Genomic DNA, 27,056 nt, shown 5'->3' with positions numbered 1-27,056 from the left:
AGAAGAGCCCCCTCTGCTTCCTCACAACAACAATAGTATGTTAAATATACTATAGTATGCTGTTTAGTGGTCATAAATGTGCACAGGAACAAACTGAGCAGACAGTAAATGTTTGTGTAAAGTCTCACCATCATTGTGTGCTTGATTACAGAGCTGTTTGGAGAAAGGAGCTGACTTCCACCAATGACATGTGGGAACAAAAGCAGCAACAGATGTGAGTCTTTGTGTGTGTACAATGTGGGAGCTTCCCGTCAGACCTCTGTAGGGTGAGCCAGACTTAATTGCACGTTGTTTGACACTTTTAAGACTGAGATGTGTCAGGATGCAACAGCACGCTCAATGCATGAAGGTAAAACATCACGCAGCACGGCCTACATCATATGTATACTGTACACTGTATGTTCTTAATGACCTTCATATATGCAGTGTTTGCCAAAGGGCAGTGATCTATCTGAGGTGGTGTCTAAATTACATTTTTGTCCAATTTGCATAACTGGCTGGTACGCATGTAATTCTTTTTAAAGGCTAAGAAAATGTTGCACATATATAGTATATAAAGACAAATCCGTGCGTTATTATTACTTATTAGTATTTTTCTCATTACATTATCCCTTTTTGCTGTTTATTTTATTCCTCTGGGGAAGTTTAATTGACCAATACAAAAAAGAGCCACAGTCTGGAATGGCCTCCCAGTTGACATATTTCACCATGAAGGCGAAGTATGACCAAACATGCTGGGCATTTGCAATCATCCACCTTTCACGGTGGTGCTAACGCACACTCCCCACACTTGTGGAGTTGCCTTGCATGGCTGGTGAATACCTCGCCTTCATTGACCACATGGAACACTACCTGTCTTTCACTTTGAATGCGTACCTCATAGGAATTCACAGTCGAGTTATGATGCATAAAGCCACATAACGGATGGAGCCAGATTTATCTGCAGAGGTCCTAATGTACAAATACTAATACATGTACCCAGTATGTATGAAACACTGTTAGCACAATGCCCTGCAGTAGACACTTCATTGGGTCACTGTGGTCTAATAGGAGAACTCAACCTTTACAAAGGTAACAATGCTGCCTAGTTTGCTGGACTACACAAAAAAGGTGGAGCCTATCCCAGCTGACTTTGGGCAAGAGGCGGGTTACACCCTGGACTGGTGGCCAGCCAATCACAGGGCCCATATAGACAAACAACCATTCGCACTCACATTCATACCTATGGACAATTTGGAGCCACCAATTAACCTAACAGAGAGCTGTTCCTAATGTTTTGGTGACCTCACCTACATAAAAGAAAGGGTCAGAATTAAGGAAGCTCTGATGGATCGACTACCAATTACTATCGGCGGATTTCCGTTAAAAACATGTAATCGACTCATGCCAATAAATGCCTTTTAAAGCCGAACACAAAAAAAATCACGTCGAGATAACACAAACGTAACATAAATATACATGTGTGCTGTGTCACGTAGGGTTGACAACACTTTATTGAGCCGACAAGGCTATTGGTATTCCACTCTTCTTGCATTTTTCTCTCCACGCTTTGCCTAGCTTGCTGGAATTATCCGCCAAGCTTGTTGTCTTCGGACACCAAAGTGACTTTTTACCACAGTGACATTTTGTTTTTAAAACAAACAAGCAATGTGGTTAGTTTGGAGCTCGTTTTTGTCCCACAGGGAAGTGAATATTAGCTTTACGGGGTACGTACTCATTTTTTTCAAATGTCACTGAACCATTTCATCTTGTTGTCCATCCATCCAACCATCTATTTTCTGTGCCGCTTATCCTCATGAGAGTCATTATACTAATTATGTCTTGTCCTCTAAACACTATTTGTGTGTGCTTGTTTAGCGACCATAAAGACAATCCACCCAAAAGTTTATTTTTTAATAATGACCTATTTGTCAGTGGCCCTTGGAATTGTCTAAAGACGCCCCTGATTAATAGCCCTCATCATAAATAAATGGAAAAATGTACAGTTGGTCCATGTGATTGGGATTGGCCGATCTCACTCATAGATGATTGATATCGGAATCAGCAGCATAAAACCGTGATTGAAGTATGTCTTTAACAGCGTTGTTATTTTTGTCTAAGCGGATTTTAGTCAAATATCGTGGAGCTTATCGGGTCCACATGGGGCCTCATTCCTTCTTTAATTTTGCATGAATGTGTCTTAAAAGTGCTGCTAAGTTTTCCAGAATGATGTGGAAGTGACTAATTAGTCAGGTGGGAACTAGAGCTTAGAACTTCTGGTGCAAGGGTGCCCAAACTTTTTTGCATATTGAAAAATGGATGAAAAATGTTGAAAAATTGATCTATTTCTTGATATTCTTTACATTTTCCCACCTGGGGGTAGTATTCTTAGGTTGTCTGGTTTCAAAAAATGTAATTCAGAGCTTTAAAAATGCAAATGGTCTAGTGCCGTGATTCCATGTTGGCTCTTTTTCCTTCAGGAAAATAAAAGTTTATGGGAAACAAAAAGCAACTGTTGGCATTCCAGGTGAAAATGTTGGAACTGCTCTCTAATTAAGTCATCCGGAATGACGACCTTTACCTGCCTCCTTTGTTCTTCCCTCCCTCCCTTCCCACGTCCTTTTAGCACACTCCTGTACACACTGAGCATCGTGTGTTTCATCCCCCTGCAGGAATGCTGCAGAAAACATACACTGTAAAGTATACGGCAGCTGTAAAAGGAAAGGGAAGGAGGCAGGGGGGATGCTTTTAAATGACAAGGCACTAAAAGTCCCTCTCATCACCTTCACAGCATCTTGCCTGTGTGTGGGTTTTAAAAAATTGACTTTTTTGGCATTTTCAGAGCGTCTTTGAGGAGAGTGAAGATGTTTGTTTGAGAATTTGTGGAGTTGTTTTTTTTTTTTTTAAACTGCAGGTTCACTCCCCGAGGCCGAATAGATTTAGTTCAGGTTTAAGAAACAATTCCACAGATTGTTCCAACTTACACTGCAGGTCCACTCCCTGAGGCCGAATAGATTTAGTTCAGGTTTAAGAAACAATTTCATCCCCGCTGCTGATGGCCATTCAAAGTTTCAAGCGCATTTACGGTTAGCCCTGAAGTGGAAGAGTCGACCATGCATTTGTACTTGACACACTCGCATCCCAATAAAAGGCACTTCATTAACCAGCAACATAATGAGATCCAGTCATCAGAAATTCAGCCTTCTCAAAGATGGTGCTCACTTTATGTTTATTATTGTTTATCGCATTACACTGAGAACTAATATTTTGACCCTAAGATAATCAAAATATAACAAACCACTTTCAGTTCTACAGCACTCCAAAGTGCAACCACTTTGATAGCGATAGATAAATAAAATATGAATGCCTTTTGTTACTTAAGTCATTTATTTATGTCCCTTTCTTAAATTTTTTAACTCTATATTCCCCCAAAATGTCCTGATTGCGTTATTACCAGCGTCTAATGTCTCCTTCTCACACCGAATTATCATTTTCCCCCTCTATGTTTATCTTGATTGAACTGATATTTGACTGACAAGAGAGCTGTCAGGCCAAATCCACGCCCTCTGCTCGTAAATGACAGAAGGATCCGTCCAATCAGCTGAGAGGCTGAGCTCGCGGCTGCTTTTAGCTCGCTCCAATGCGTGCACAGAGGGGCGGGAGCGCGCGCCAGCAGCCACCCGAGCTCTCAAGTTAAAAGTGGTGAGCGCCGCTGGCGTCCTGAGAGTGGAGGGCGTCATCAGGGTGGACGCATCCACGAGCCACGCGTGGACGGCTCAGTAGACCTAGCAGAGGAATTTTAGTTGTTGTTTTGTTTTTTTACTTGGGATGATGTCCGCTGCTGATATGTGGTGCGGACTTCTCTGCCTCTCACTGGCGCGCATTGCGCACACGCAGCTCGCCACTCCTGGCTTGTTTTACGCGCTGCGCTCCGAACTCTCCGAGGACGCGATACTAGTTGGCAACAACGGAATACGCGTACCCTTCGGGAGATCCGTGTTCATCGACCCGGTCAACGACCTGGTAGTCCAGACGCAGCCGGGGGACCGCTGCAGCATCACCGTGCTGGACAACGACCCCCTCTCACAGCGGCCGGGACACCTCTCCCCGAAGAAGTTCCCGTGTGAGTTCGGCAACAATGACGTCACGTACACCCACTACGGCTCCAGGAGTCCGGCGCGGGACCGCGTGAGGCTGCAGCTGCGCTACGACGCGCACACCGAGACTGTAATCATTCCCTTCATGATGGAGGTGGAGGTGGTCTTTACGCAGCTGGAGCTCCTCACCAAGAACATGCCTCTCACTGTGGCTCATCTGAGGGGCACCAGCAACCCCATAGACAAGAGGATTATGGACTTCACATATGACCGGAACTTGTACAAGTGTGGAGTGATGTCCCTGTCCAGTGGGAGCGTGCTGCCACGCTATGGTAAGCTGGTGGATGGTGGCAAACTGTCCCAAAGCATAGATTGTGACGATTTCACGCACGCTGACATCCGCTACCAGCACACGTTCGAGCACACGTCACCCAACCGGGATCACGTTCCCATGGTGGTGGAGCTCCACGACAAGGAGGGCAACCTGGTCAAGCAGGAGCACTTCCACCTCATGGTCCGCATCCGAGAGGGACAGGAGAACACAGCGCCCAAGCCAAGCTTTGTGTCCATGATGATGATGGAAGTGAGCCAGTTTGTCTTGACCGCACTCACGTCAGACATGCTAGCCGCAGACGACGCTGAGTCCGATGCTGGGGAGCTCATCTTCAACATCACCTCACCGCTGTCTTACGAGGAAGGCTTCATCGTCAGCACAGACGACCAGAACCTGCCCATCACCTCTTTCTACCAGAGAGACCTGCAGGACCTGAAAATAGCCTACAAGCCCCCCTCCTTGGACTCAGACACTGAGAGGATTTTCCAGCTGGAGTTTGAGGTTGTAGACCCAGAGGGGGCCGTTTCAGACCCCTTTGCATTCATGATTGTGGTGAAACCCATGAACTCTTTGGCGCCCGTTGTGACCCGTAACGTCGGCCAGCTGCTTTACGAGGGCCAGTCCCGCCCTCTCTCCAGCGGCCACAACTTGGAGATCAGCGACGAAGACAACCTGGACATGGTGGCCATAACAGTGGTGGACGGGCTCCGCCACGGCACCCTGATGGTGCTGGGGTCTCGCAGAAAAAGTTTCACCCCTGACGACCTCACCCTCGGGGTGGTTGTGTACCAGCACGATGGCAGCGACACACACAGTGACAACATTGTGTTCAAGATGACGGATGGGAAACATGAAGTGGAATTTCTCTTTCCCATCACCATTGTTCCCACTGATGACGAGCCCCCCATCATCAATGCCAACACTGGCATGGTCCTTTTCAAACACCAGATGATGCCGATGTCCCCCCTCATGCTGAGTGCCGCTGACATTGACTCTGAGGACTCCACCATTAAATTCACCCTTGTTCCCCCCTTTTCCACAATCGGCACCGTTCTTCTGAGACAGTCTGATGCCCCGGAGGACCCCTCCTCCTGGAAGTTTAACTCTGAAGATGAGGTTTATGAAAAGGAGGTGCAAGAATGGTTGCAGAAAGACATCACCGATGGGAAAGTCTTCTACAAGCATGTAGGGCCTCACAACATTGACACAGTCATCGACCAGTTTGTATTCACAGTCCAGGATGACAACGACCCACCCAATGAGTCAGGTGAGGCTATGTTTATAGTCCGAATTTTGCCCATCGATGATGTGCCCCCTGAACTGTACCCTGGGACTACCCTGCAGATGACCGTGGAGGAGTACAAGCTCACTCAGTTCAGCAAAGAAGTCCTGCGATACACTGATTTGGACTCTGAAGACCGTGACCTTAAATACACGGTCATCCACCCCCCGACTGATACCGATGAAAACAACCCTATCGTTTTTGGTTATTTGGTTCTGACAGACAGCCCTGACACCGAGGTTGCGGAGTTCACACAAGCTCAGCTGAATCACCACAAAATCGCCTACAGCCCCCCCAACATTGAGCTGGGCATCACCGCGCATGTGGTGCAGTTCCGATACAATGTGGAGGACACTGCAGGGAACAGCGTGGAGGGGGCGTTCACCATATACCTCCAGCCTGTCAACAACAAGCCCCCCCAAATTACTAACACAGGCTTCACAGTGTTTGAACGCAGCATCCATATCATCACCATCGCTGAGCTGGATGCCACAGACCCCGACACTGAGGGTAAAACGATCTCGTTTACGCTCAGCCAGCCGCCAAAACATGGACATGTTCAATTGGCATTCACTGACTTGGAGAAAAAAGCAGTCTTCAGTCTTGAGGACCTCTCACAAGGGAGGATATCGTACAGTCACGGTGGTGAGGAGACGCCTAGTGATGAGTTCCAGCTGGACGTCAGTGACGGTTTCCATGTTGTAACCGTGACTGTCAAAGTTCACGTGAAGCCCGTGGATGATGAAGCACCGATTCTCAGTCTGCCCGCAGGAACCATTGGCTGTCACATGGATGTGCTAGAAAATGGCGCCACAGAAATCACGACTAATGTGATCCAAGGCCGTGATGATGACACTGATGACCTCCATCTGACCTTCATTTTGGAGGACACACCATCCATGGGTGAGGTTTTGGTGAAAGGAGTGCCTGCCAGCAGGTTCACGCAGGCCGACGTCATCAACGGCCTGGTTGTGTACGCCCATACTGGCGGCGAGATAGGCCTCACGTCGCAGCAGGACGGCTTCAACTTGACACTCACAGACATGTCCGATGATTGGACTGTGGGGGGCAACAAGGTCATCGGGGTGCACGTGCGGGTCACCATCCTCCCCGTGGACAGCCAGGCCCCTGAAGTTGGAATTGGGGTGCAGTTCAGCGTCATTGAAGGGGACCTGAATGCCATTGGCCCTCAGCACCTGGATGCAGACGACAATGACACCCCAGTAGAAGATATCCTCTGCACCATCATAGTCCAGCCCACTGCTGGCTACGTGGAGAATATTTCACCTGCACCCGGGTCTGAAAAGTCCAGGTCAGGCACAGCCATCAGTTCTTTCACCATCAGAGACATCAGAGAAGGAAATATCTACTACGTGCAGAGCATTCATAAAAGTGTGGAACCGGTGGAGGACAGGTTCACCCTTAGGTGCTCCGATGGAATCAACTTTTCAGGGAACCTTTTCTTTCCTATCATCATAATCCCCACCAATGATGAGAAGCCAGAGATCTATTTGAGGGAGATTGTCGTGATGGAGGGGATGAACATCGTCATCGATACTCCCATCATGAATGCCGGCGACGCTGATATCCCAGCCGAGGAACTGCTGTTCATCATCTCCAGGCCTCCTAAACATGGCGCCATTTTGAACCAGCTGCCGACTGGCTCAGTCCTGGTGACTAACTTCACACTAGAGGAGATCAGAGAAGCATCCAGTATCGTCTACGAACACGACGACTCAGAGACAACAGAGGACAGCTTTGAAGTCATTGTGACTGACGGGAAGTTCTCAGCGCAGAAGACAGCGATTGTGATGATCATCCCTATTGATGACGAGACCCCCAGGATGCAAATCAACGACGGCTTGGAGGTGGAAATTGGCGAGACAAAAGACATCGACAACAAAGTCCTCAAAGCCACTGATTTAGATTCAGAGGACAGCACTCTCACTTACATCACCCGCTTTGGGCCAGGTCAGGGTCTGCTTCAGCGGAGGACTGCCCTCGGGTCGGTGGAGAACATCACACTCGGCATGAACTTCACACAAGCAGAGATTGACACAGGACTCATATTCTACACACACAACGGCCAGGAGGGCATCCGAGACCTGGTCAAGTTTGATGTGACGGATGGAATCAACCCACTAATTGATCGTTACTTCTACATCAGCGTGGACAGCATCGACATGGTCTTCCCTCATGTGGTCAGTAAAGGTGTGTCCCTGAAAGAAGGTGGTCGTGTTACTCTGACCACCGACCTCCTCAGCACCACTGACCTCAACAGCCCAGACGAGAACCTGGTCTTCACCGTCACAAGGGCGCCTGTCAGAGGGCATTTGGAGTGCACGGACACCCCAGGGGTGCCAATCGTGTCCTTCACGCAGCTGCAACTCGCCGGCAGTAAGGTCTACTACATCCACACTGCAGACGATGAGTTGAAGATGGACAGTTTTGAGTTTGAAGTAACCGACGGCTACAATCCCATTTTCAGAACCTTCAGAATCTCCATCCTGGATGTTGACAACAAGAAACCCGTGGTGACCATCAATGATGTGAAAGTCACAGAAGGGCGCAGTAAACTAATCACGCCCTTTGAGCTCACAGCCGAGGACCAGGACACCACCGAGAAGCTGCTCAAGTTCACCATCACCCAGCTGCCCGTCCACGGCAAACTCCTCTTCAACCACTCCAGACCAGTCAGCACCTTCACCAAACAAGACCTGAACGAAAACCTCATCAGCTACAAACACGACGGCACTGAGTCCTCCGAGGACTCCTTCTCCTTCACTGTTACCGACGGCACTCACTCGGACTTCTACGTCTTCCCGGACACTGTTTTTGAGACCCGTCGCCCACAGACCTTGAAGATCACCATTGTTTCCATTGACAACGGTGTCCCACAAATGGTGGTAAACAAGGGTGCCCCCACATTGAAGATCCTGACCACGGGTCATCTGGGATTCCTCATCAACTCCAAACACCTGAGGGCGGAGGACAGGGACAGCAGCCCGGCATCACTGGTGTTCCACGTTACGGCACCGCCCAAACACGGGTACATCGTCCACCTCGGCCGGGGCAACAACTCGGTCCTAAGCTTCAGTCAAGGTAAGCCATACAGTGATCTAAGATTGGACTGTGCAGATCTAACACCGGTCTGGTCTGGGAGACTTTATTCTCTTGGGAAATATATATATATATATTATATAGATCAGGGGTGCTCACACTTTTTCAGCATGCGAGCTACTTTTAAAATGACCGAGTCAAAATGATCTACCCACTACAAAAATGCAAAACATCTATTTATTTTCAAATGTATTGAGGATTATTTGTACGTACAATGTATGTTGATGTACCTTACATAACCAAATGAGCCAATATTGCAAAACACACATAATTAACAATTAACATTTTTTGTAATTACCTGAGTTTACTTTGATGACTTGCACTGAATTGAACCAGCCAGGGATGCATAGTCCGGACAGTAGCTGCTGATAGCCAGGTTAGCCAGGCAAACACACTTCGAAAAAGACATTGTGAAAAAAATGTCCACCTCCCATTCCGTATGGAAGTGATATGTTTTTGCCTTTTTACTTGGTCCAGCTACTTCACCCATTTTAGTGACCATAAACTTTAGCGAGGGCTTAAAATCTGACGCAATTCGCCGACTAGCTTAGCACTTTGCATCGTTGTTTACGCATGAGCGGTGACCTAAAGGTCAAAATTCAGTTGTCATCTGATTGGTTGTCCTGTATGTCAATCAAGTAACGGGGATGGATGATAGGCTGACATCGTAAGTTCTGCTGCACTTAGAGACGTTGTTTGATTTGATTGGTCGCCCGAAGGGCAACATTCAGTTGTCATCTGAATGGCTGCCCTGTATATCAATCAAGTGACGGCATTGATGCTAGGATGATATTTTTTTAATGTCACGCCGCGATCGACCAGCGATCGACCAGTACCACCTCCATCGACTTAATGAGCACCCCTGATATAGATAATATATATCTATATAATATATCTGTTTCAGGGTCAAACTGTGGCATCCTTGAAGCTTTATTACATAATACCTGGACAGGCAATGTTGTAACATAAACATTGTTAATCCTTTGATGCTTGATGATACGTTTGAAAAATATGTTTACAGGCATTTTTTTGGGGGGGGGCAACATACAAATTGTACAATTTCAGGGGCCTTAAACTATAGAGGAGGGGTGTCAAACTCAATGGCACAGGGGGCCAAAACTCCAAGCCTACTTTAGCACCCTTATTATGAATGGTTGTCAATTTTGTGCTATTCACAAATATTGTTTCCACGTCTAAAATCAAAATACCAGAGGACTAGTTTATACTATACCGAGCGGTTAGTGTACAGGCCTCACAGCTAGGAGACCCGAGTTTGATTCCACTCTCGGCCATCTCTGTGTGGAGTTTGCATGTTCTCCCCGTGCATGCGTGGGTTTTCTCCGGGTACTCCGGTTTCCTCCCACATTCCAAAAACATGCTAGGTTAATTGGCCACTCCAAATTGTCCATAGGTATGAATGTGAGTGTGAATGGTTGTTTGTCTAAATGTGCCCTGTGATTGGCTGGCCACCAGTCCAGGGTGTACCCCGCCTCTCGCCTGAAGACAGCTGGGATAGGCTCCAGCACCCCCTGCGACCCTCGTGAGGATAAGCGGTAGAAAATGAATGAATGAGTTGTTTTATTACTTATTTATTATTTTGTTAAAGTCAGGGCCAACTCAATGCGGTTCTGCGGGCCAGATGGAATTGTAGTGCGGGCTGGATTTAGCCCCCACAACTGAGATTCATACATGTGCTATGGAGCAGTGTTTTTCAACCTTTTTTAAGGATTTTTACATTGGAAAAATCTTGCGGCACACCACTAACCACCTCACGTGCATCACTAAGTCTATTGGAGGAACCAGGCAATCGGCTACGTGTTGCCACACAGACGAATATGACATTGCTCTGCCAGTCTTTACACCACGACACTCGACATGGCAGAATATTTGCAGAAAATGATGAATAAATGTTAATTTAAAAAAAAACTCATATGGTATAATTCCTCACGGCACACCTGACGATTTCTCACTGCTATATAGAGGTTTCACTATATTATAAAAAGTTCAAATTAAAGTTTGTCATGCTATTTAATAGAACTAAACATATTTGAAATAATAATTAATCATCAATCATACCATAGAAGATCTCCCTTGCTGTGCTTTTGAAAATGTCATTATCCGGATTTTTGTTTGATGAAATAATCATATAAAAGTGTAACTGTAGTACAAAAATAACACTTTCATCCGTGATGCTGTGGATAAATTCCTCACAGAGACTTAATGAATGGTGCTAGTGACAGGTGCTAGCCTGAGAAGGTGGATGTTGATTGCCGGGCCTTGTTTCTCATGCAGTGTAATCATCATCATCAGAGCGCGTTGTTTCACACCAAAGTCTCTCAGACACCTCCAGATGAATAATGGAGTGTTTCCGTGCCGTGCTCATTGAAGCAGGACAGGAAGTGGATGATGGTGTGAAAAGGTCAGCGCGTCGCTCTCGCTGACGGGATGAACACTTGTGAGCGGCAGTGGCGCTTCGTGGCCAAGCTGCACGCGGGAATGCCGGGGCCATTAAGGCTGCAAGATGGCGGGATGATAGTGTGGATGGGGCGTATCAGGGCCTGGGGGGCCACATTGTGGGGCGTTTGTATTCATTAAAGGGGGGGTCTCAGAGCGAGAAGATGCTTAAGAGCAGATGTAGAACAGAGCAAGGCATGATGGGAGGACAGGCGGTGGCGGCTGAGGAGAGGTGGGGGGGGTTCTACTGGGGGCGAGAGAGCAAAAAGGCTCGTCAGAAAAGTCATTCAGGTGAAAGAGACAATCCCTTCCTCTTTATTTACTCGTCCCACTTGCAGGGCGTCTCCCATGAGACGTTCCTCTTTGAATATTTGATGTGATGTCTTAGCCGCCTTCACACACTTGACTCTGTGTGCGCCCGGGTCCTCTGGCGCTGACACACAACCTCAAAGAAAAGCTGAATAAAATATACTCTATGTGGGGGGAAAGTACTGGGACACCCACAGGAAGTGAAAGCTGGCCTTCATGGCCAGTTTCCTTCGCTTGTTCCAAGCATGCTTTCATGGACACTGGAAACACAAAATGGCTTTCCCAAAAGTCTTCCCACAAAGATGGAAGTATGCACTTGACCTAAAATGAAGAAGTGCAGTACACTTGAGGTTCACGATCTGGAACAAAACCAAGACCTTTTGGGTGTACTTTGATTGCGGTTTCCTTAGTACTGGTATTATTGTCATGGGAACAAAGGCTCTGCAAGGAACATTTGCATACAAGAAGCACTTAATTGGGCAGCTTTTGTGATATATTATATGACATAGCTTAAATATTACAAACCAAAACGCCATCTTTTGTATGTGTTTTTTTTTAATACTTTATTTTTATATTTTTTTAAACAAAACGTCAACAGCAATACAAACACACTCAAAACAAAAAGGGGGCACTGGACATACACATCACACAATTTGGCTAACCCACATTCCCTGTCATGGTGCAATTTGAGTCATTTCCTTGATTTTTGTCCATGAACAGTGTCCATTTCACCCATTTTTCTCCACACATGTCTTCTTTAGTCCTCAATCTATTTGTCAATAGTTCCATGTCATGTATTGTGTTCATCACACAAAGCCAGTCCTCCAGTACCGGGGGTCTTGGATGAAGCCATTTTTTGGTAATGGCTTTTTTTTTACCTGCTACCAACATGATTTTATACAAATACCTATCTTTTCCTCTCCATGGTTTTACATAACCTCTTCCAAAAATGAATGATATTTGGGCAAAGCCAGAACACATGTGAATGGTTGACATGGACTGTACCACACTGACGCCAGCATGGCTGGGTAACTTTAACATATTTTTGTTTAATTTCTGGTGTAATGAAAAATCTAATTCTATTTTTCCAGCAATGCTCCCTCCGGACCCGAGATGATGTTGTGGTGTTTTGGGTCATAATCATACCCAACCATTCAGCTTCTGTAATGTTTGTTTTGAGCTCTTTTTCCCATTTTTCTTGAATATAATGAGTATTTGCCTTTCCCTCCATTAAATTTTTATATAGTGTGGATTTGTAGGCAGACATCGCCATTTGAATCAGCCCATGTCTTCTTCTATTCATCCAGAATTTTATTTTCCTGTCATAGTAGTTTGTATGTATCTAAAATAATCGTTTTCGCCCAGGTCGAATAGTTGTTGTAATTCTTGAAAGCTCATGAATTTCCCCTTATTTACTATTGTACACCATGTGGTTATACCTCTTGGGATCCATTGCTGGAAGGTCTTATCATGACTGTTTGGAACAAAGTTCTTATCGTATGCTATCCATTGTAGCAGACAGAGGTCATCCTCTAATTTGAGTTTCCGTGTTAGACTGAACCACAGTTCCAGTGTAAAAGTGGTCACACCCCTGTCTCCCTCTCTTGTCACCTGCAATGGCACTTTGAATTTCTCTTCCATTAATGGTCCGTTCCAAGTTTTTCCATTTTGATACAAAATGTACATCACACCAACATAGAATCACTCTCATCTGTGCAGCATGAAACGTGTGTTGTTTTTATATTGTACAGTATTCACCAGCTTAGATTTAACAAAAAGGAGGCGCCCTTATTCATCTGATGAATATGATACCTTTATCCTCATAGTGTACATTTTTCAGTCGATATCTGCTTGTCTGAGCATTGACAGGAAACAGCGGAATTCAGGTTTTGAATGTGTCCCAGTCATAAATGTGTAGTTTTATGAAGCTGCTTGGCATCTATTACTGACCCGGATGCTTCACAGGGATGAGGCCTTTTGCAGCCCTTCATGATTTTTCTGCACTGTGCGCTTGAGGACGGAAAAAAAAAGCGTCACTGACAAAGACCTATAATTCCCAAAATGTTTGGGAAAACAGCTGCTGTGGAAGCGCAGGTGCAAAAATCCTGTTTTTAACATTCTTGGTCTCATCTGTCATTAAAAGATCCAGAGTCACCTGGTCTGTTTGCAGGGGGTGTTGTTGACACAGGCGGCCGCCACGTTCACTCGCCGTTGTGTTGGTTTAACGTCCTGATGGATTATGGATGTGTGGATTTCCACAATGAGGGAGGGAACGGAGGGGGGGGGGGGTGTTGTCATCATTGAGTGCTGATAAGCAGCCTGGTGAGCAGAGACCCGCTGGTACCGGCGCTGATCTGCATGCGCCTTCAAAGTGCTTCTGATGTTGGAAAAAATCATCACTTTGCTCCAGTGAGCGCAATGCAATTTGTTTTCATTGAACGCAGGTTTTCATCTTGAAAGACTACACTTGAAATGACTTTTACACCATTAATCATGCTAGAATAGACAAAAGTGTTGGGACACAGGTCCGAATCAATCAGTGAATTAACGATAGGTTGAAGTGGAGTTTCCAACTTTGTGGAACACAATCCAAAACCATGTAGAAAGTCTTCACGTTTCACTTCCTGTAGCTGTCCTGATACATTATCCCTCGTAGCGTATTAGCACACATTGTTTATTGCATCATTGACACTCATTTCCCGTTGCAGCCGACATTGATGACCTGAACATCTGCTACGTGCTGCGGAGAGAAGAAAACGCCACATCGGACGTCTTTCACTTCACCGTGGAGGACAACGGTAAGACACGATTTGCCTCATTTCCTTTGCACTTCGGGATAGACTAGTCAGTGTAACATAGCGCTGCACACGTCATGGTTAGTGTGCAGGATAACTTAATAATAATAATAATAATAATAATACACACACTCAGTGGATACTTCCTTACATCCAATACAAATAGGCTACCTTCACAATTATAATAATGATCATTTTTTTGCCAGTTATTTTTTTGCAGTCCATCAATACTTCAATTTTTGTTAGATCTTCCTTAGGGTCTTTGACGTTGTTTGGTCATAAATATTGTCCATTTCATCCATTTTTCTTCAAATGCAGCCTCCTGCAGCCGCCCGCAGGCGGTGTGTCGGCTTTTCCATTATGTAGATTTCCTCTGCAATCAAAGTCCATTGATCCTGTGTAGGGGAGTCTTCCTTTCCCAAGTTCTTGGTGATGGCTTTTTTGCCTGCTTGTAGCAGGACCTTCACCAAATACATGTCCTTCACTTAGACACCTTCCTCATATCTTATAGCCAAGTATTTTCAATAATGCATTGTACAGCAGAGTTGCCTTATCTTACCACATTTCCAACAAATGTGGGAATGATCTGCATCTATTTCGCCACAATGTAGGATATTTTTATTAAATTGTTTACTTTTGATCTTGGGATCTTGAAGGGGTGTGTAGCTCAACGCTAACACTACAGCTGCTCCGGAGTGTAAGCAATGGAACCGTGAATGAATGCGTCTCCCGCAAGAAGGCAAGCTATGTACAAACGTAACACAATGAACATCCATCCATCTTAAGGGGTCAGTATGGCAGCACAGAAAGTTCAGAGCTGCTGTAAGTACAGTAACGGCCATCTTGAAACACGATCCAGTCTATATCGATGAGAACGATATGCTTGTTTTTGATATCATGCTTAAAGTAAATATCAATATTTTAAAAATATCGATATATCACTCAGCCCTAGCCATTCTTCATTTGCAATTCCGATTCCTATTTTTCCTTTATGTACTTGTAGTTGGTGGTGTCCACATACAACTTTTGGACGATACCAATATCAATGCAATGTCAGCACAGATCATACATAATTTTATTACTTGTTTACTAGCATGGAATGTTAGAAAGTGATATTTCTCCAATGGAGAATGATAGTCAGCAACAGTGGGTATGATTAAAACTGACCCATTTTCTTCTTGAAGAATCTGTTGTATAGTTTGATCAACAATGGGCATAATGTAGCGATGCTCGATGTGCTCAGTCAAGCATTTAAACCCAAATACCCAATAAATTATGTAGGTTGGCCATATTAAAGTTCCCCACCACCATGGGGAATTTGTGCATGACAAGTTTTACACACAGTTGTAACGTCTTTTTTGGACATTAACAAAAAACATCACCACAAAGCTGACATCACTCCTACTTTTTGCTAAACACGCCCACACACGCTTTTGTTGTGATCACTGCTGCTGCTGGGTAGAAGTGGCGGTGCAGGCTATGGAGTGGACTTCCTGTGTTGGTGTGTCAATATCAGAGATTTGTCAGATATCGGACCGATATCTGATATCATTTTCAGATCAGGACAACCCTATATTTACTTGAGTATCTATTTCATTTAAGCTTTTTATACATCCATCCAACCATTTTCTATACCGCTTATCCTCATGAGGGTCACGGGCGTGCTGGAGCCTATCCCAGCTGTCTGTGGGCAAGAGGCGGGGTACACCCTGGACTGGTCGCCAGCCAATCACAGGGCAAACAACCATTCACACTCACATTCATACCTATGGTAGTTATGAATGTGAATACTGTATATTATATTTAATATATTTTGAGGTCTGTATTGAACAATATGTTTATTATTGCGCTTGCATTATTGCATGTGTTTCACCTGCTGTGGAATTGCCCCAGAATGTAGTGTCACATTAATACTTATGAAGCTCCACTCCTGCCCACTTTATAGACAGCCCTGTGCCCCCTCCCGTGCCCCCGCCTGCACTCTGGGTCTCCAAGCCTTGTAAATAAAACAGTGAGGTATTTGAGCGAGCATGTGAATATGCCCCATGTTTGGATGTTAGTACGTTTGTGTGCGAAAAACAATAAAGCAGCAACTCTCTGAGCAATCAGGGAAGCGCTTGACCGAAACAGCTGTGTTCTTTCAAAAAAAAATGCTGAACAACAGCGTTGTTGAGAGCCTCACTCAAGTCCACGGTGAAGATGAGTAAATGAATCTGTTGCCACAACAACACTGAGAGGAAATGACCTCCAAATGTGTGCAGTGAGAATACAGCACTTGGGCATCTGCATTAAAACATAGATGCGTCTCAACTCTCTTCTCGGTCTCAAGCAGTGCAGTCCGGTTTGCTTACTATTACTATATGACTATAATTATACAGAACAGTGACACAAAAAATGCTGGTAGTGTGAAAAGGGCTAATCGAAGGTGGGGCCACACGTTAAACAAGAATGAAGGACAACTTTCTTCTTGTTGATTCGCTTCCCATTGAAGAGGTGGCCATTCTCTTGCACTGTGCCTAGCTCCGCCCCTTTTAGTGACCCTACCACTGTACTTGATATCCAGATGTCTGCCATACATCCTTTTCAACTTTTGGCAATGGAAACACAAAAACATAGCACAATTTTTTCGGTCAAACCTTTTTCATTTGCTCCAGTTATTGTACCATTTGGTTTTCATCGAAACATTTTGGACACATTTTGTACTGTCCCTAACAAAGTATGACACATACTGCATGTTACAAACTAGACCAAGAGCTATTGATGAAACTGATCAGCTTTCTAATGGAATCCGTACCGTGATGAACTGAACTAAACAGAACCGTGCCGCTTGGTGGAAACGTGACCAGACTGAAAAACATGAGTCGCTTTTCAAGGGTGTTTTAACATCCTGTTAAGATGATGATTGCCATTCATGAAGCCACTAAAGAAAGAAAGGAAAGAGTCTTTATTTGAAAAAAACAATTTTAGAGGGTTTGGCCCTGGAGTGTTTTCACACTGCAGTTCTAATGCATTTGACTCGGGTGCTGTAATATGTAGATGTTGGCCAACCTAAAAGGAGAAGATTGACTAACTGATTGTCCACGCTCCTCCAAAGTTCATTTCCTTAGAAGTCTTGTTTCATCACAACAACTTTAGAAGCAAAAGCAGCAGAACTTTTGTTGCACTTTCCCATGAAGCAGGCATCTGCTGTGTAGGAACCAGCGGGGGCTTGGCGCTGTCCCCAATCAGCGCAGGTACATAGCGGGCCAAGTGGCACCCGCAGGCTAGCGGGCCCGCGGCACCAAAGAGCTGTGCGTTATTTAAGAGCTCAGGCTGCGTTGTGGCTAATGAGAGCCTGAGGAGGCAGAGGCGGGCTAAGCTGCAGGCACACACTTTAATTACCTGGCCCTGTTTCAGGTGGGGAGGGGGGTGTATAGCGGGTCAGGGATGGAGTCCAAAACAGCTGGGATCACTGTGCTTAACTGGGAAGAGGGGTCGGAACGTCACTTGGTTCCCACGGTCCATGCTTCCCAAAACTAGCGCTTTTTTACGGTTTTTATGCAATACCAGACGAATGTTTGGACTCACCTTGTCATTAGACAACATGGGCAAGTGTCTCTAAACTTTTGACTGGGACTGCTGTGGGTTTTTCCTTTTACTCTTGCGTCTTCCCACATGTTATTGGATGTTCATTGGAGATGAATCTGACCATAGGTGTGTGAATGGTTGTTTTATATACTATGCGGCGAACACCCCAAAGGCCATGTGGGATAGGCAAAATTAATTCAAGTCTTTGCAAAAAACAATATTTGGCATACTTTAAGAGATTATTGTCCAAACCGTGGAACAACCTTGTCATAGAATAACATGAGCAAGGGTCTATCCCAGCTGACCTCAGTGGGAGAGGCGGGGTACACCCTGGACTGGTGGCCAGCCAATCACAGGGCACATATAGACAAACAACCATTCACACTCACATTCATACCTATGGACAATTTGGAGTGGCCAATTAACCTAGCATGTTTTTGGAATGTGGGAGGAAACCGGAGAAAACCCACTCACGGGGAGAACATCCAAACTCCACACAGAGACCCAAACAGAGATTCGAACCCAGGTCTTCCCGATCTCCTGACTGTGTGGGCAACATGTGAACCGCAGTGGGACGCTAAACTATATCTAAACATAACATATTAGCTCTGTGTCATAGCTGTAATATCTAATAATATCTCATTAACAAACAATACATTTTATTTGTGATGGAAGTGGCTTATGTGGTAGAGCAGGTTGTCTCGAAACTGAAAGGTTGGCGGTTCGATCCTCTGTTATTATTTCTACAATATACTGAGGGTCGATGAAAAACAGACAGCGAGACGAAAATGGCCCTCAGGCCGCACTTTTGACACCCTTGTTTTTTTTATACACAATGGCACCTCAGTTTTTGTCATAATTTGTCACAAAAGGTGAGACGACAACCAAAACGTACAATAAACGAGGCAATTTTTCCCATCGGAAATAATGTCAATCCAATGAATCTGATCCTGACACCTAAAAATATGAAAAAAATAATAATTTCAAAGAGAATAAATATCGTTTTACATGCAGAAATGTGAAATAATTCCCGTTCATCCGAGCGAGATTGAATTCATTGGTGTGTCTCGTCTTCTTTATCAAATTGCAGGCACTTGCCCCATGGCAAGTTATTTAGCAGTCATACTGTAAATGAAAACCGAGGCAAATTTTTGGGAAACTACGCATAAAGAAAACAATCTTTGACTGTATGTCAGAAAGTTCTCATCTAAAGTTCTTTGGGGTATTTTTCTGTTCTATGTTTTCCTGGTTAGCACTAGAAAACTAATGAGGACGCTGGTGTTTCATCACAGCTGGTGTGCAATGTGACTCTTCTGTAGTCTTCAAAAGGTTGTTTTATATGTTTCATAGGTTTTTTTTTTTCCTCCATGAGAGCAGCTCAGAGGCTTCACATGCTGATTGCCCTCTCGCCTTCCAAACGAGAGCCAATGATTCATGCACGCCAAAACTGCAAGGCTAATAATCATGCATGAGAAAAACCTCTCTCACCTTTAAAATATATATATTTTAAAAGAGTTTAATCCGTGGCTCTCGGAGTTCCTCGAAGAAGCGCTAATCTCTTTGCAGGCATTGATGGAATTTAAATGGTGAGTTTTAAGAAATGACAAAATGGAGGATGACGTTAGTTTCTTTCAGCGTGTCATTGAGCGACAATAATGTGCTGGAACATGCACAAACAGCACCTTTTAATCCTTTAAATGCCCTTTTTTTCACGGACAAACATGCATCTGTAAATCCCTCACTCCTCTGTGCGAATACTGAGAGATGAGCGTTTAAACTAACACTATGATACAGTAAATCCAAAAAGATGATAATTTAACATCATCAACTTGTGGTGTGGATGCGTGGAGGCGGTCGTTGACTTTGTTATCGGTGCTGAGGGATGGGCACTTCCAAAGGCTAATGCACGCCAATTAGCGTGTTCTTTTGTCCTTATTGTGTGACTTTCCCGAGACAAGCAGTCAAACTGCTGATGTCGTGTGTCAGAACCAATTAGCCTGTGATTGTCAAATAATGCAAATGCTACTATGCACGTCAGAAAATGTTCTTGCCATTGTCTTTGGTGCATCTGAGACATCCTAATGTTGTTTATTATGACAGTGCTAATGCAAAACGACCTAATTTGGCCCATTAGATGTGATTACTGTAGGTGTCTTTCGATACAGTATGGGGTTCTGTACATGTCTATTTTTTTTCAGTGAAGCACCTTGGCCGCCATTGGCATGTTGTAAGGTGCTGTACAAATATACTTAGATTTGATGTAGTGCAGGGGTGCTCACACTTTTTCAGCATGCGAGCTACTTTTAAAATGACCGAGTCAAAATGATCTACCCACTACAAAAATGCAAAACATCTATTTATTTTCAAATGTATTGAGGATTATTTGTACGTACAATGTATGTTGATGTACCTTACATAACCAAATGAGCCAATATTGCAAAACACACATAATTAACTATTAACATTTTTTGTAATTACCTCCACATTACTCCACATTTCCCTTCTTTGGTACTGCGATGGTAGAATGGCATATGAGGCAAACGCACTTCGAAAAAGACATTGTGAAAAAAAAGTCCACCTCCCATTCCGTATGGAAGTGATATGTTTTTTGCCTTTTTACTTGGTCCAGCTACTTCACTCATTTTAGTGACCATAAACTTTAGCGAGGGCTTAAAATCTGACGCAATTCGCCAACTAGCTTAGCACTTTGCATCGCTGTTTACGCATGAGCAGTGACCTAAAGGTCAAAATTCAGTTGTCATCTGATTGGTTGTCCTGTATGTCAATCAAGTAACGGGGATGGGTGATAGGCTGACATCGTAAGTTCTGCTGCACTTAGAGACGTTGTTTGATTTGATTGGTCGCCCGAAGGGCAACATTCAGTTGTCATCTGAATGGCTGCCCTGTATATCAATCAAGTGACGGCATTGATGCGAGGATGATATTTTTTTAATGTCACGCCGCGATCGACCATTACCACCTCCGCGATCGACCGGTAGATCGCGATCGACTTAATGAGCACCCCTGGTGTAGTGTATATCATGTGTGTTGGGAGACAACCATACTACTTTTATGTAGGCTTTCTTACCCATATCCGATATTGTCCAGCATTTCATTACTAGGCAACGGTTCTTGCTCAAACTAATGTGGTGTAATGAACACATGATACTTTGTTTATTGTGATGGCACTGCATGCATTTCAAAACACTGCAAAATAAGTGGCAGAAAATACTGGCAGAAAAACCAATACCTGAATGAACCGGTATCTCATCTGCAGCCGAGAGGGACATCTGTCCTTTGATGCATCACATGGATCATTTTCAATGTAGTTATGATGACTGCTATTGGCCGGGGTGCCATTTTTTCATGGGACCCAGAATTCCTGGCTGCAGCCCTTCTACTGGTTACATGATATGAAAAAAGGAAACATATCATCGCCTTCATTTGGACATGGTGAAACTTCCCGAGAATGCCACGTCTTCTTTAACTCATTTTCAAGTCATTTTTGTGTTCTATTTCGGACTGACTCCATCTGCTACAAGGAGATGTTACCAAACAAACTTATCTTAGCCTTCTGACTGTTTAAATGATGATCACACCGTTAGCCTCGAAAACTCACCACACACCATACCGTTTTTTCTTCAAACGCCGAAAATCAATATGCTGTGGCGACTCTGAAATCAGGAACAATCCGAAAGAAACAAACAAAACCGCATTAAAGCTTTTTAACATGCTTCCCCCTGCAGGATAGTTTTTGTGGCATGTATTGGTAGTCAAGTTCCACATGGCAGACATGATTGTTTTTTGTTTTGTGGGAGGAGGTCTATAAAAGGAAAGCTAGTGCTAGCCACAGGTGATTGTCTTTTGTGATCACCGTTGAAAGGCATTTATTGGCATATTGTGATCAATCCACGCACCTCAAATAATAACAATAATTATTATTATTAGCGGCTGCACGGTGGAAGTGGTATTGGTTAGCGCCCAGGCCACACAGCTAGTTCAATTCCACCCTCGGCCATCTCTGTGTGGAGTTTGCATGTTCTCCCCGTGCATGTGTGGGTTTTCTCCGGGTACTCCGGTTTCCTCCCACATTCCAAAAACATGCTAGGTTAATTAGCCACTCCAAATTGTCCATAGGTATGAATGTGAGTGTGAATGGTTGTTTGTCTATATGTGCCCTGTGATTGGCTGGCGACCGGTCCAGGGTGTACCCCGCCTCTCGCCGGAATTCAGCTGGGATAGGCTCCAAGACCCTCGTGAGGATAAGCGGTAGAAAATAAATGAATGATTATTATTATTATTATTATTAGCATGCTACTGGGCAGCACAATTGTTATGTGAATGATGGGAATCAAACATCTTTACGCTGCTCCCAGCCATGAGGGAGTGTCTGTGCAAAGGATCTTGGAACTTCTCTGCTACGCTGTGATGCTCAGTTTACTATTCAGTTGAGTATCTGTTTTCAGTAGCATCCAATCATCATTGGATCTTCACCTTGCCATCACTGCACAGACTTTTTGCATGTACCTTATAACGTGTCCAAAAACTACATCTTCGAATACACACACACACACACAAATATATTGTGTGTAAGTGGCGGCAATAATATAATTTCATCACATTAGTGTGACAAAGTTATAGCTCATATGCATATCTCCTCTTCTCGTCCGTGCCAGAAAATATAAAGACAGAGAAGAGCATTGCACTGAAGGGAGTCGTACAGTCTTTACATTTCGGAAGGTTCTTAATAAAAACCATAAATCTGCTCTAGGAAACATTGGGGAAGCATATAGTGAAGCCCTTTTATGGCGCCCGATGTGGAGCATCTTGTTCTAGCAAATGATCACGAGATGTACAGTATTACGGCGCTAAGAGCTAACAGTGCATACAAAAATCCAACCAGCGCCTTTAGCTGTTATTGCTCACACGCTCGTGCACCTGAGGGATCTTTTTGTCCCTGTGAGCGACGCTTAAGGTGATGCCAGACATCAGTGGAAATGCCTCGCTGGAACTTTCTGCAGGCTGGCTGGCTTCAGGTTGTTCTGTCTCGCACGGGTTGGCTCTTACAACAGAAGCAGGAAGTGTTGCTTTAGTCAGTGTGTGTGTGTGTGTGTGTGTGTGTGATGTACATCTGTGTCTCCTAGGGCGCAATCATGCACATGTGCTGTATGTTGTGTAGTGCCCCTGAGCCAACTCCCATAATTACCAGCCTCAAACCTGCACACATTGCGATATCATCTTATTGCTACTACTCTATCACTGACATCACTTTCTTTGTGCCTGACTATGATGGCCTCAGTGTGGATCAGGGAGACGCGACATGTCCTACGATCAAAATCCCGATATATTCTATGTTGCAGCCTCTTGTGACGGTGACCCGCTACAAAAATATAGTCTAATAATCAATATACATGCTGTAGTTTGGTAAACATTTAAGACAATTTAAGACATGAGTTTTTGCATGAACTGAGCGTGTGTTTTTTTTCTTGAAGCCCTCAGAGAACCAACAGTAGTATCCCTTATTGGGGGTAATGTCACGTTCCGGCTTGTGAGTTTTGCGGTTCGACCCCAGGATGCAGAGATAAGGACCCAAATGCAGGTAAAAATATATTTATTTATGCTATGCAGCAGAACGACGCACTAGCAAGTCCAACTCAAACAATGACAATGAACCAACAAAAGGAAGACGCACCGGCTGAACTAAATACAATCAACAAATTACAAACAGGTGCGCGTAGAGGAGAAAGTAAAAGTGACGGAACACAGGACAGACCAACACAGGAAATAATACAAAATAAGGGTACAAACTCGGAACAGAGGCAAAAAAGGAACTAAACGAGCTGTCACGAGGGGGTGAAGCCCGATCGTGACAGGTTAATGGGTTCCAGACTTGTTAATATACGCAAATATATAAATATATATATAAATTCTTTATAAATTGAATATTTTATGTTGTTATGGCATAGAAAACTTGTTTACAATCTTCTAAATACTAAATAATACATTTTATAAAGGGAACCTATTATGATCATATCATCAGGGCTCGACAATAACGATGTACCGATGGCCCGGGGCAAGTTAAAACAAAATTCGGGCAAGTAAATCCAATCAGTGATATTCCCGTCGGGCAAGTGCACTTTAGCATGCCATACTGCAAAGAGGTTTTTTTTTAAAGCGGTTCTTGTTGGGTGTTGGTAAAACACGGACTGCGTAATTCCGCTGGTAATTTGCAAAGCAATCCTTGCAATGGGCCAATCAGAATCGTTTATTTAGACCGCGGTCCGTAATCCACAGTCCGCGTTTTACCCACACCCGTTGTTCGCGATCAACCAATCAGCGATGGTTTGACTATGAAAACATCCATCATGGCGTCGCTGCAAACATGGTCTAATTCTTCAACAACTTGTGAAGGAAAACAGCAAAAAGTGATGAAGCAGTGCCTCCTAAACAAGTATTTTATTAGCGGCAGCAAATCAAATGATGGCACAGGTGAGTGAATCACATTGCTGTGACAATTTGAAGTGGTCACAATGAAACACCACCCATTAGATCCAATACCAAGTGCTGATTTTGCACAAGCTACAAAATCTAGCGCTTCCATTTCTCTGTGGATTTTTCTCACCTTTGCTTCACAAATTATTGTTTGACCATTGAGCATTTTTTTCTGGATTAAAAACACTTTACTAGTACACAAATGTGTCTATTCAACAATGTTTCATTGTGGTGCACAAAATCTAAATATCACTGCTTACTACGACTACCATGTGTAAGGTATTATTTATTATATTATTTTATTTATTTGAGATTCTCATGTGATGCCACAAAAAATTACATGATATCATTATGGCAGTCTTTTCATTTTACATGGGGCAAGTTCGGGCAAGTAGTTCTCACCTTAAGGATTCCCTATGGGCAAGTCATTTTGGTTTTTAATGTAGAGCCCTGTATCATCATGGTCTCCTACTATAGAGCAGCTACACACGATAACCAGCACCATTCTAGATCTTCCAGAATCTGCGCCTATTTCAGCTGTATTTCTTTTGATTTTGTGCTCCTCGCGAAAATGGTCAGTTTTAATCCATTGCACCCACTGCCCGTCTCCAGGCACATCCACTCCGCTGTGATTGGTCACACTCCCAAGTGCTTAGGAAGACTTGTGTTGTGCCACTAGGTGTGAACCCAACTTTATAGGAGTTGACAATAAACAGTGATTTATCTTTTTTAAATGACTGATTTTAACATACAGCCATATGTGTTGGATCCCAAATCCGATCCGGAAGTAGAGACTGGACAGTCCAAAGTTTGTCAAGGAAAGAGGTTATTTCAAGACATCAAGACATCAATGATAAGTAGCTTTAGCATTTTAGAGGTAGGTTTTCTACAGCATCGGTAACGTGTAATGTGGTCATTACAAGTTTTTTGCGGGACTACCAGTGTTTAAAAAAAGTAGACACACTGATTGGGGTGGGAAATGGCTATTAGCAACTCTGTTCCCTGTATGCACACTCTATAATGCTACACATACAAGGACTTTTGCTCCATGACTTACACAAAATAAACACAGTTAGGACACTGTTAATTTGTTACTCACTGCTTGCCCTTCTCACTCTTCCACACGACCAAGTAACGTTGGAAAGGCATCGGGCTTTGGTAAGTACGAAACAGTACAGTGTGAAATGCCGTTGACAGATTAAAATATTTTTCTTTTGCTGGTAGGGAATCAGGAAGTCCAACCACTTGTTCTGATGGTGGCGTTCTTAGGAATTTTAAACAAATGTAGCTTTCCATTACACCAGAAAAAACACTTCCTGGGAGACATTGCTAACAACGTAAACGCAGAAGCACAGCTTGTGGGAGGGCAGAGAGCATATCTTGCCAACAGCGCACGCCCATATAAGGAAGACCGCCTATCTGTGACATCACAAACCTCTAGTTTTACACCGCCCTCTGAAACGGAGCGTTTCTTCTTTCAGGGCTCACATCCAAATGCGCAAACCTCATTATCTGAAACTTTGGCATCATTTACCACATGAAGGCAACATTCTAACTACATTTAAAAAGTGGAAAAGGACAAATAGATCTCCTTTGACATCATTAGAGCCGTATAGACATGAAATAACACCCATTTAGTAGATATACTGTAATCAGAGAAAGGAAGCCAATTAAGAAAGTTTACCCTGTAGGGGAGCAGAATTGATGGCAGACAGGAAGTGACGTCAGGGTTTCAGAATTGAGTTTTAGCTTGTTGTGGGTTATGGTCTCCACAGTAATTTTACAATTATTACAATGATTATTATTATTATTGTTATTGTGCATGTTGTGAGATAATTTAAACCTGCTATAAAAGCCGTGTGCTTCTGCGGAGCAATTACTGACACCTAGTGACCAATGCAGAATACTACAATCATAAGGTGGTGATCTTAGTATTGTAGTTAATTTAGTCATTAAATTGTTGAAATTGCTTAATTTGGGCAATAAATGTGTACATTTTCCTTAAATATGCATATTTTCTGACTTATAATAGACCATAGTCAACCACGAAACAGCAATCATTTATTAATTAACTTTTGAAAGCCATGATAGAGTGGCTCCATCGCGGTGTTTTAATATGTATTATATAATTAATACAGAGCCATGACTTAGTTTGTCTCATCACTTGAATATTGCTCTTTTGGGGGTATGTTAATGTATCTGAATACTATCTTTCACACTTTCACCGTGACCGTGACTGCAGTCACCGATGATAACACAGCGTAACACAAACGTATCTTGCATATGAACACTGGAGCTTTGTGCGTCAGTTATTACATCACGTGGTCCTCTTGATACTTTTGTTTCAATTATTCTTCAGTTTTGCTCACAGAGAAATGTGTAATTGAGTTGAAAATAAAAGGCTTGTGGTGCGTTTATAGAGCGGATCCTTGGAGAGAGTGTAAAAGTGTGTTTTAATGCGACTGAGGCGCATTTCAAAGCCACTACTGCTTTTGTTCACTCAGCACATGCCTCAAATCTCATCCTTCTGAAGGAGCTCGCTGATGCCTTTTTGTTTCTTTTTGAGGTCACACACACACACACACACACACACACACAGATATAGACACTAGGTAAGCTTTAGGTAG

General features: G+C 43.9%; 1 protein-coding gene across 2 annotated transcripts in view; it reads left to right on the top strand.

Moving 5' to 3' along the window:
• Window positions 1-3,717: 3,717 nt before the first annotated feature.
• The window catches only part of frem2a (FRAS1 related extracellular matrix 2a), a 46,496-nt gene continuing 23,157 nt past the window's right edge, over window positions 3,718-27,056 (top strand). For both annotated transcript variants that reach the window (XR_009132026.1, XM_058086568.1), the window contains exons 1-2: window positions 3,718-8,794; window positions 14,284-14,373. Coding sequence is in view for 1 of the 2 variants with exons in the window: in XM_058086568.1 (XP_057942551.1) it covers window positions 3,808-8,794; window positions 14,284-14,373 (5,077 nt within the window). In the remaining variant the exon portion in view is untranslated. The remainder of the gene's footprint in view (window positions 8,795-14,283; window positions 14,374-27,056) is intronic.

This window comes from Doryrhamphus excisus, chromosome 11 (assembly GCF_030265055.1).
Source record: "Doryrhamphus excisus isolate RoL2022-K1 chromosome 11, RoL_Dexc_1.0, whole genome shotgun sequence".
Lineage (NCBI taxonomy): Eukaryota > Metazoa > Chordata > Actinopteri > Syngnathiformes > Syngnathidae > Doryrhamphus > Doryrhamphus excisus.
This window is presented reverse-complemented; position numbering and strand designations above follow the sequence as displayed.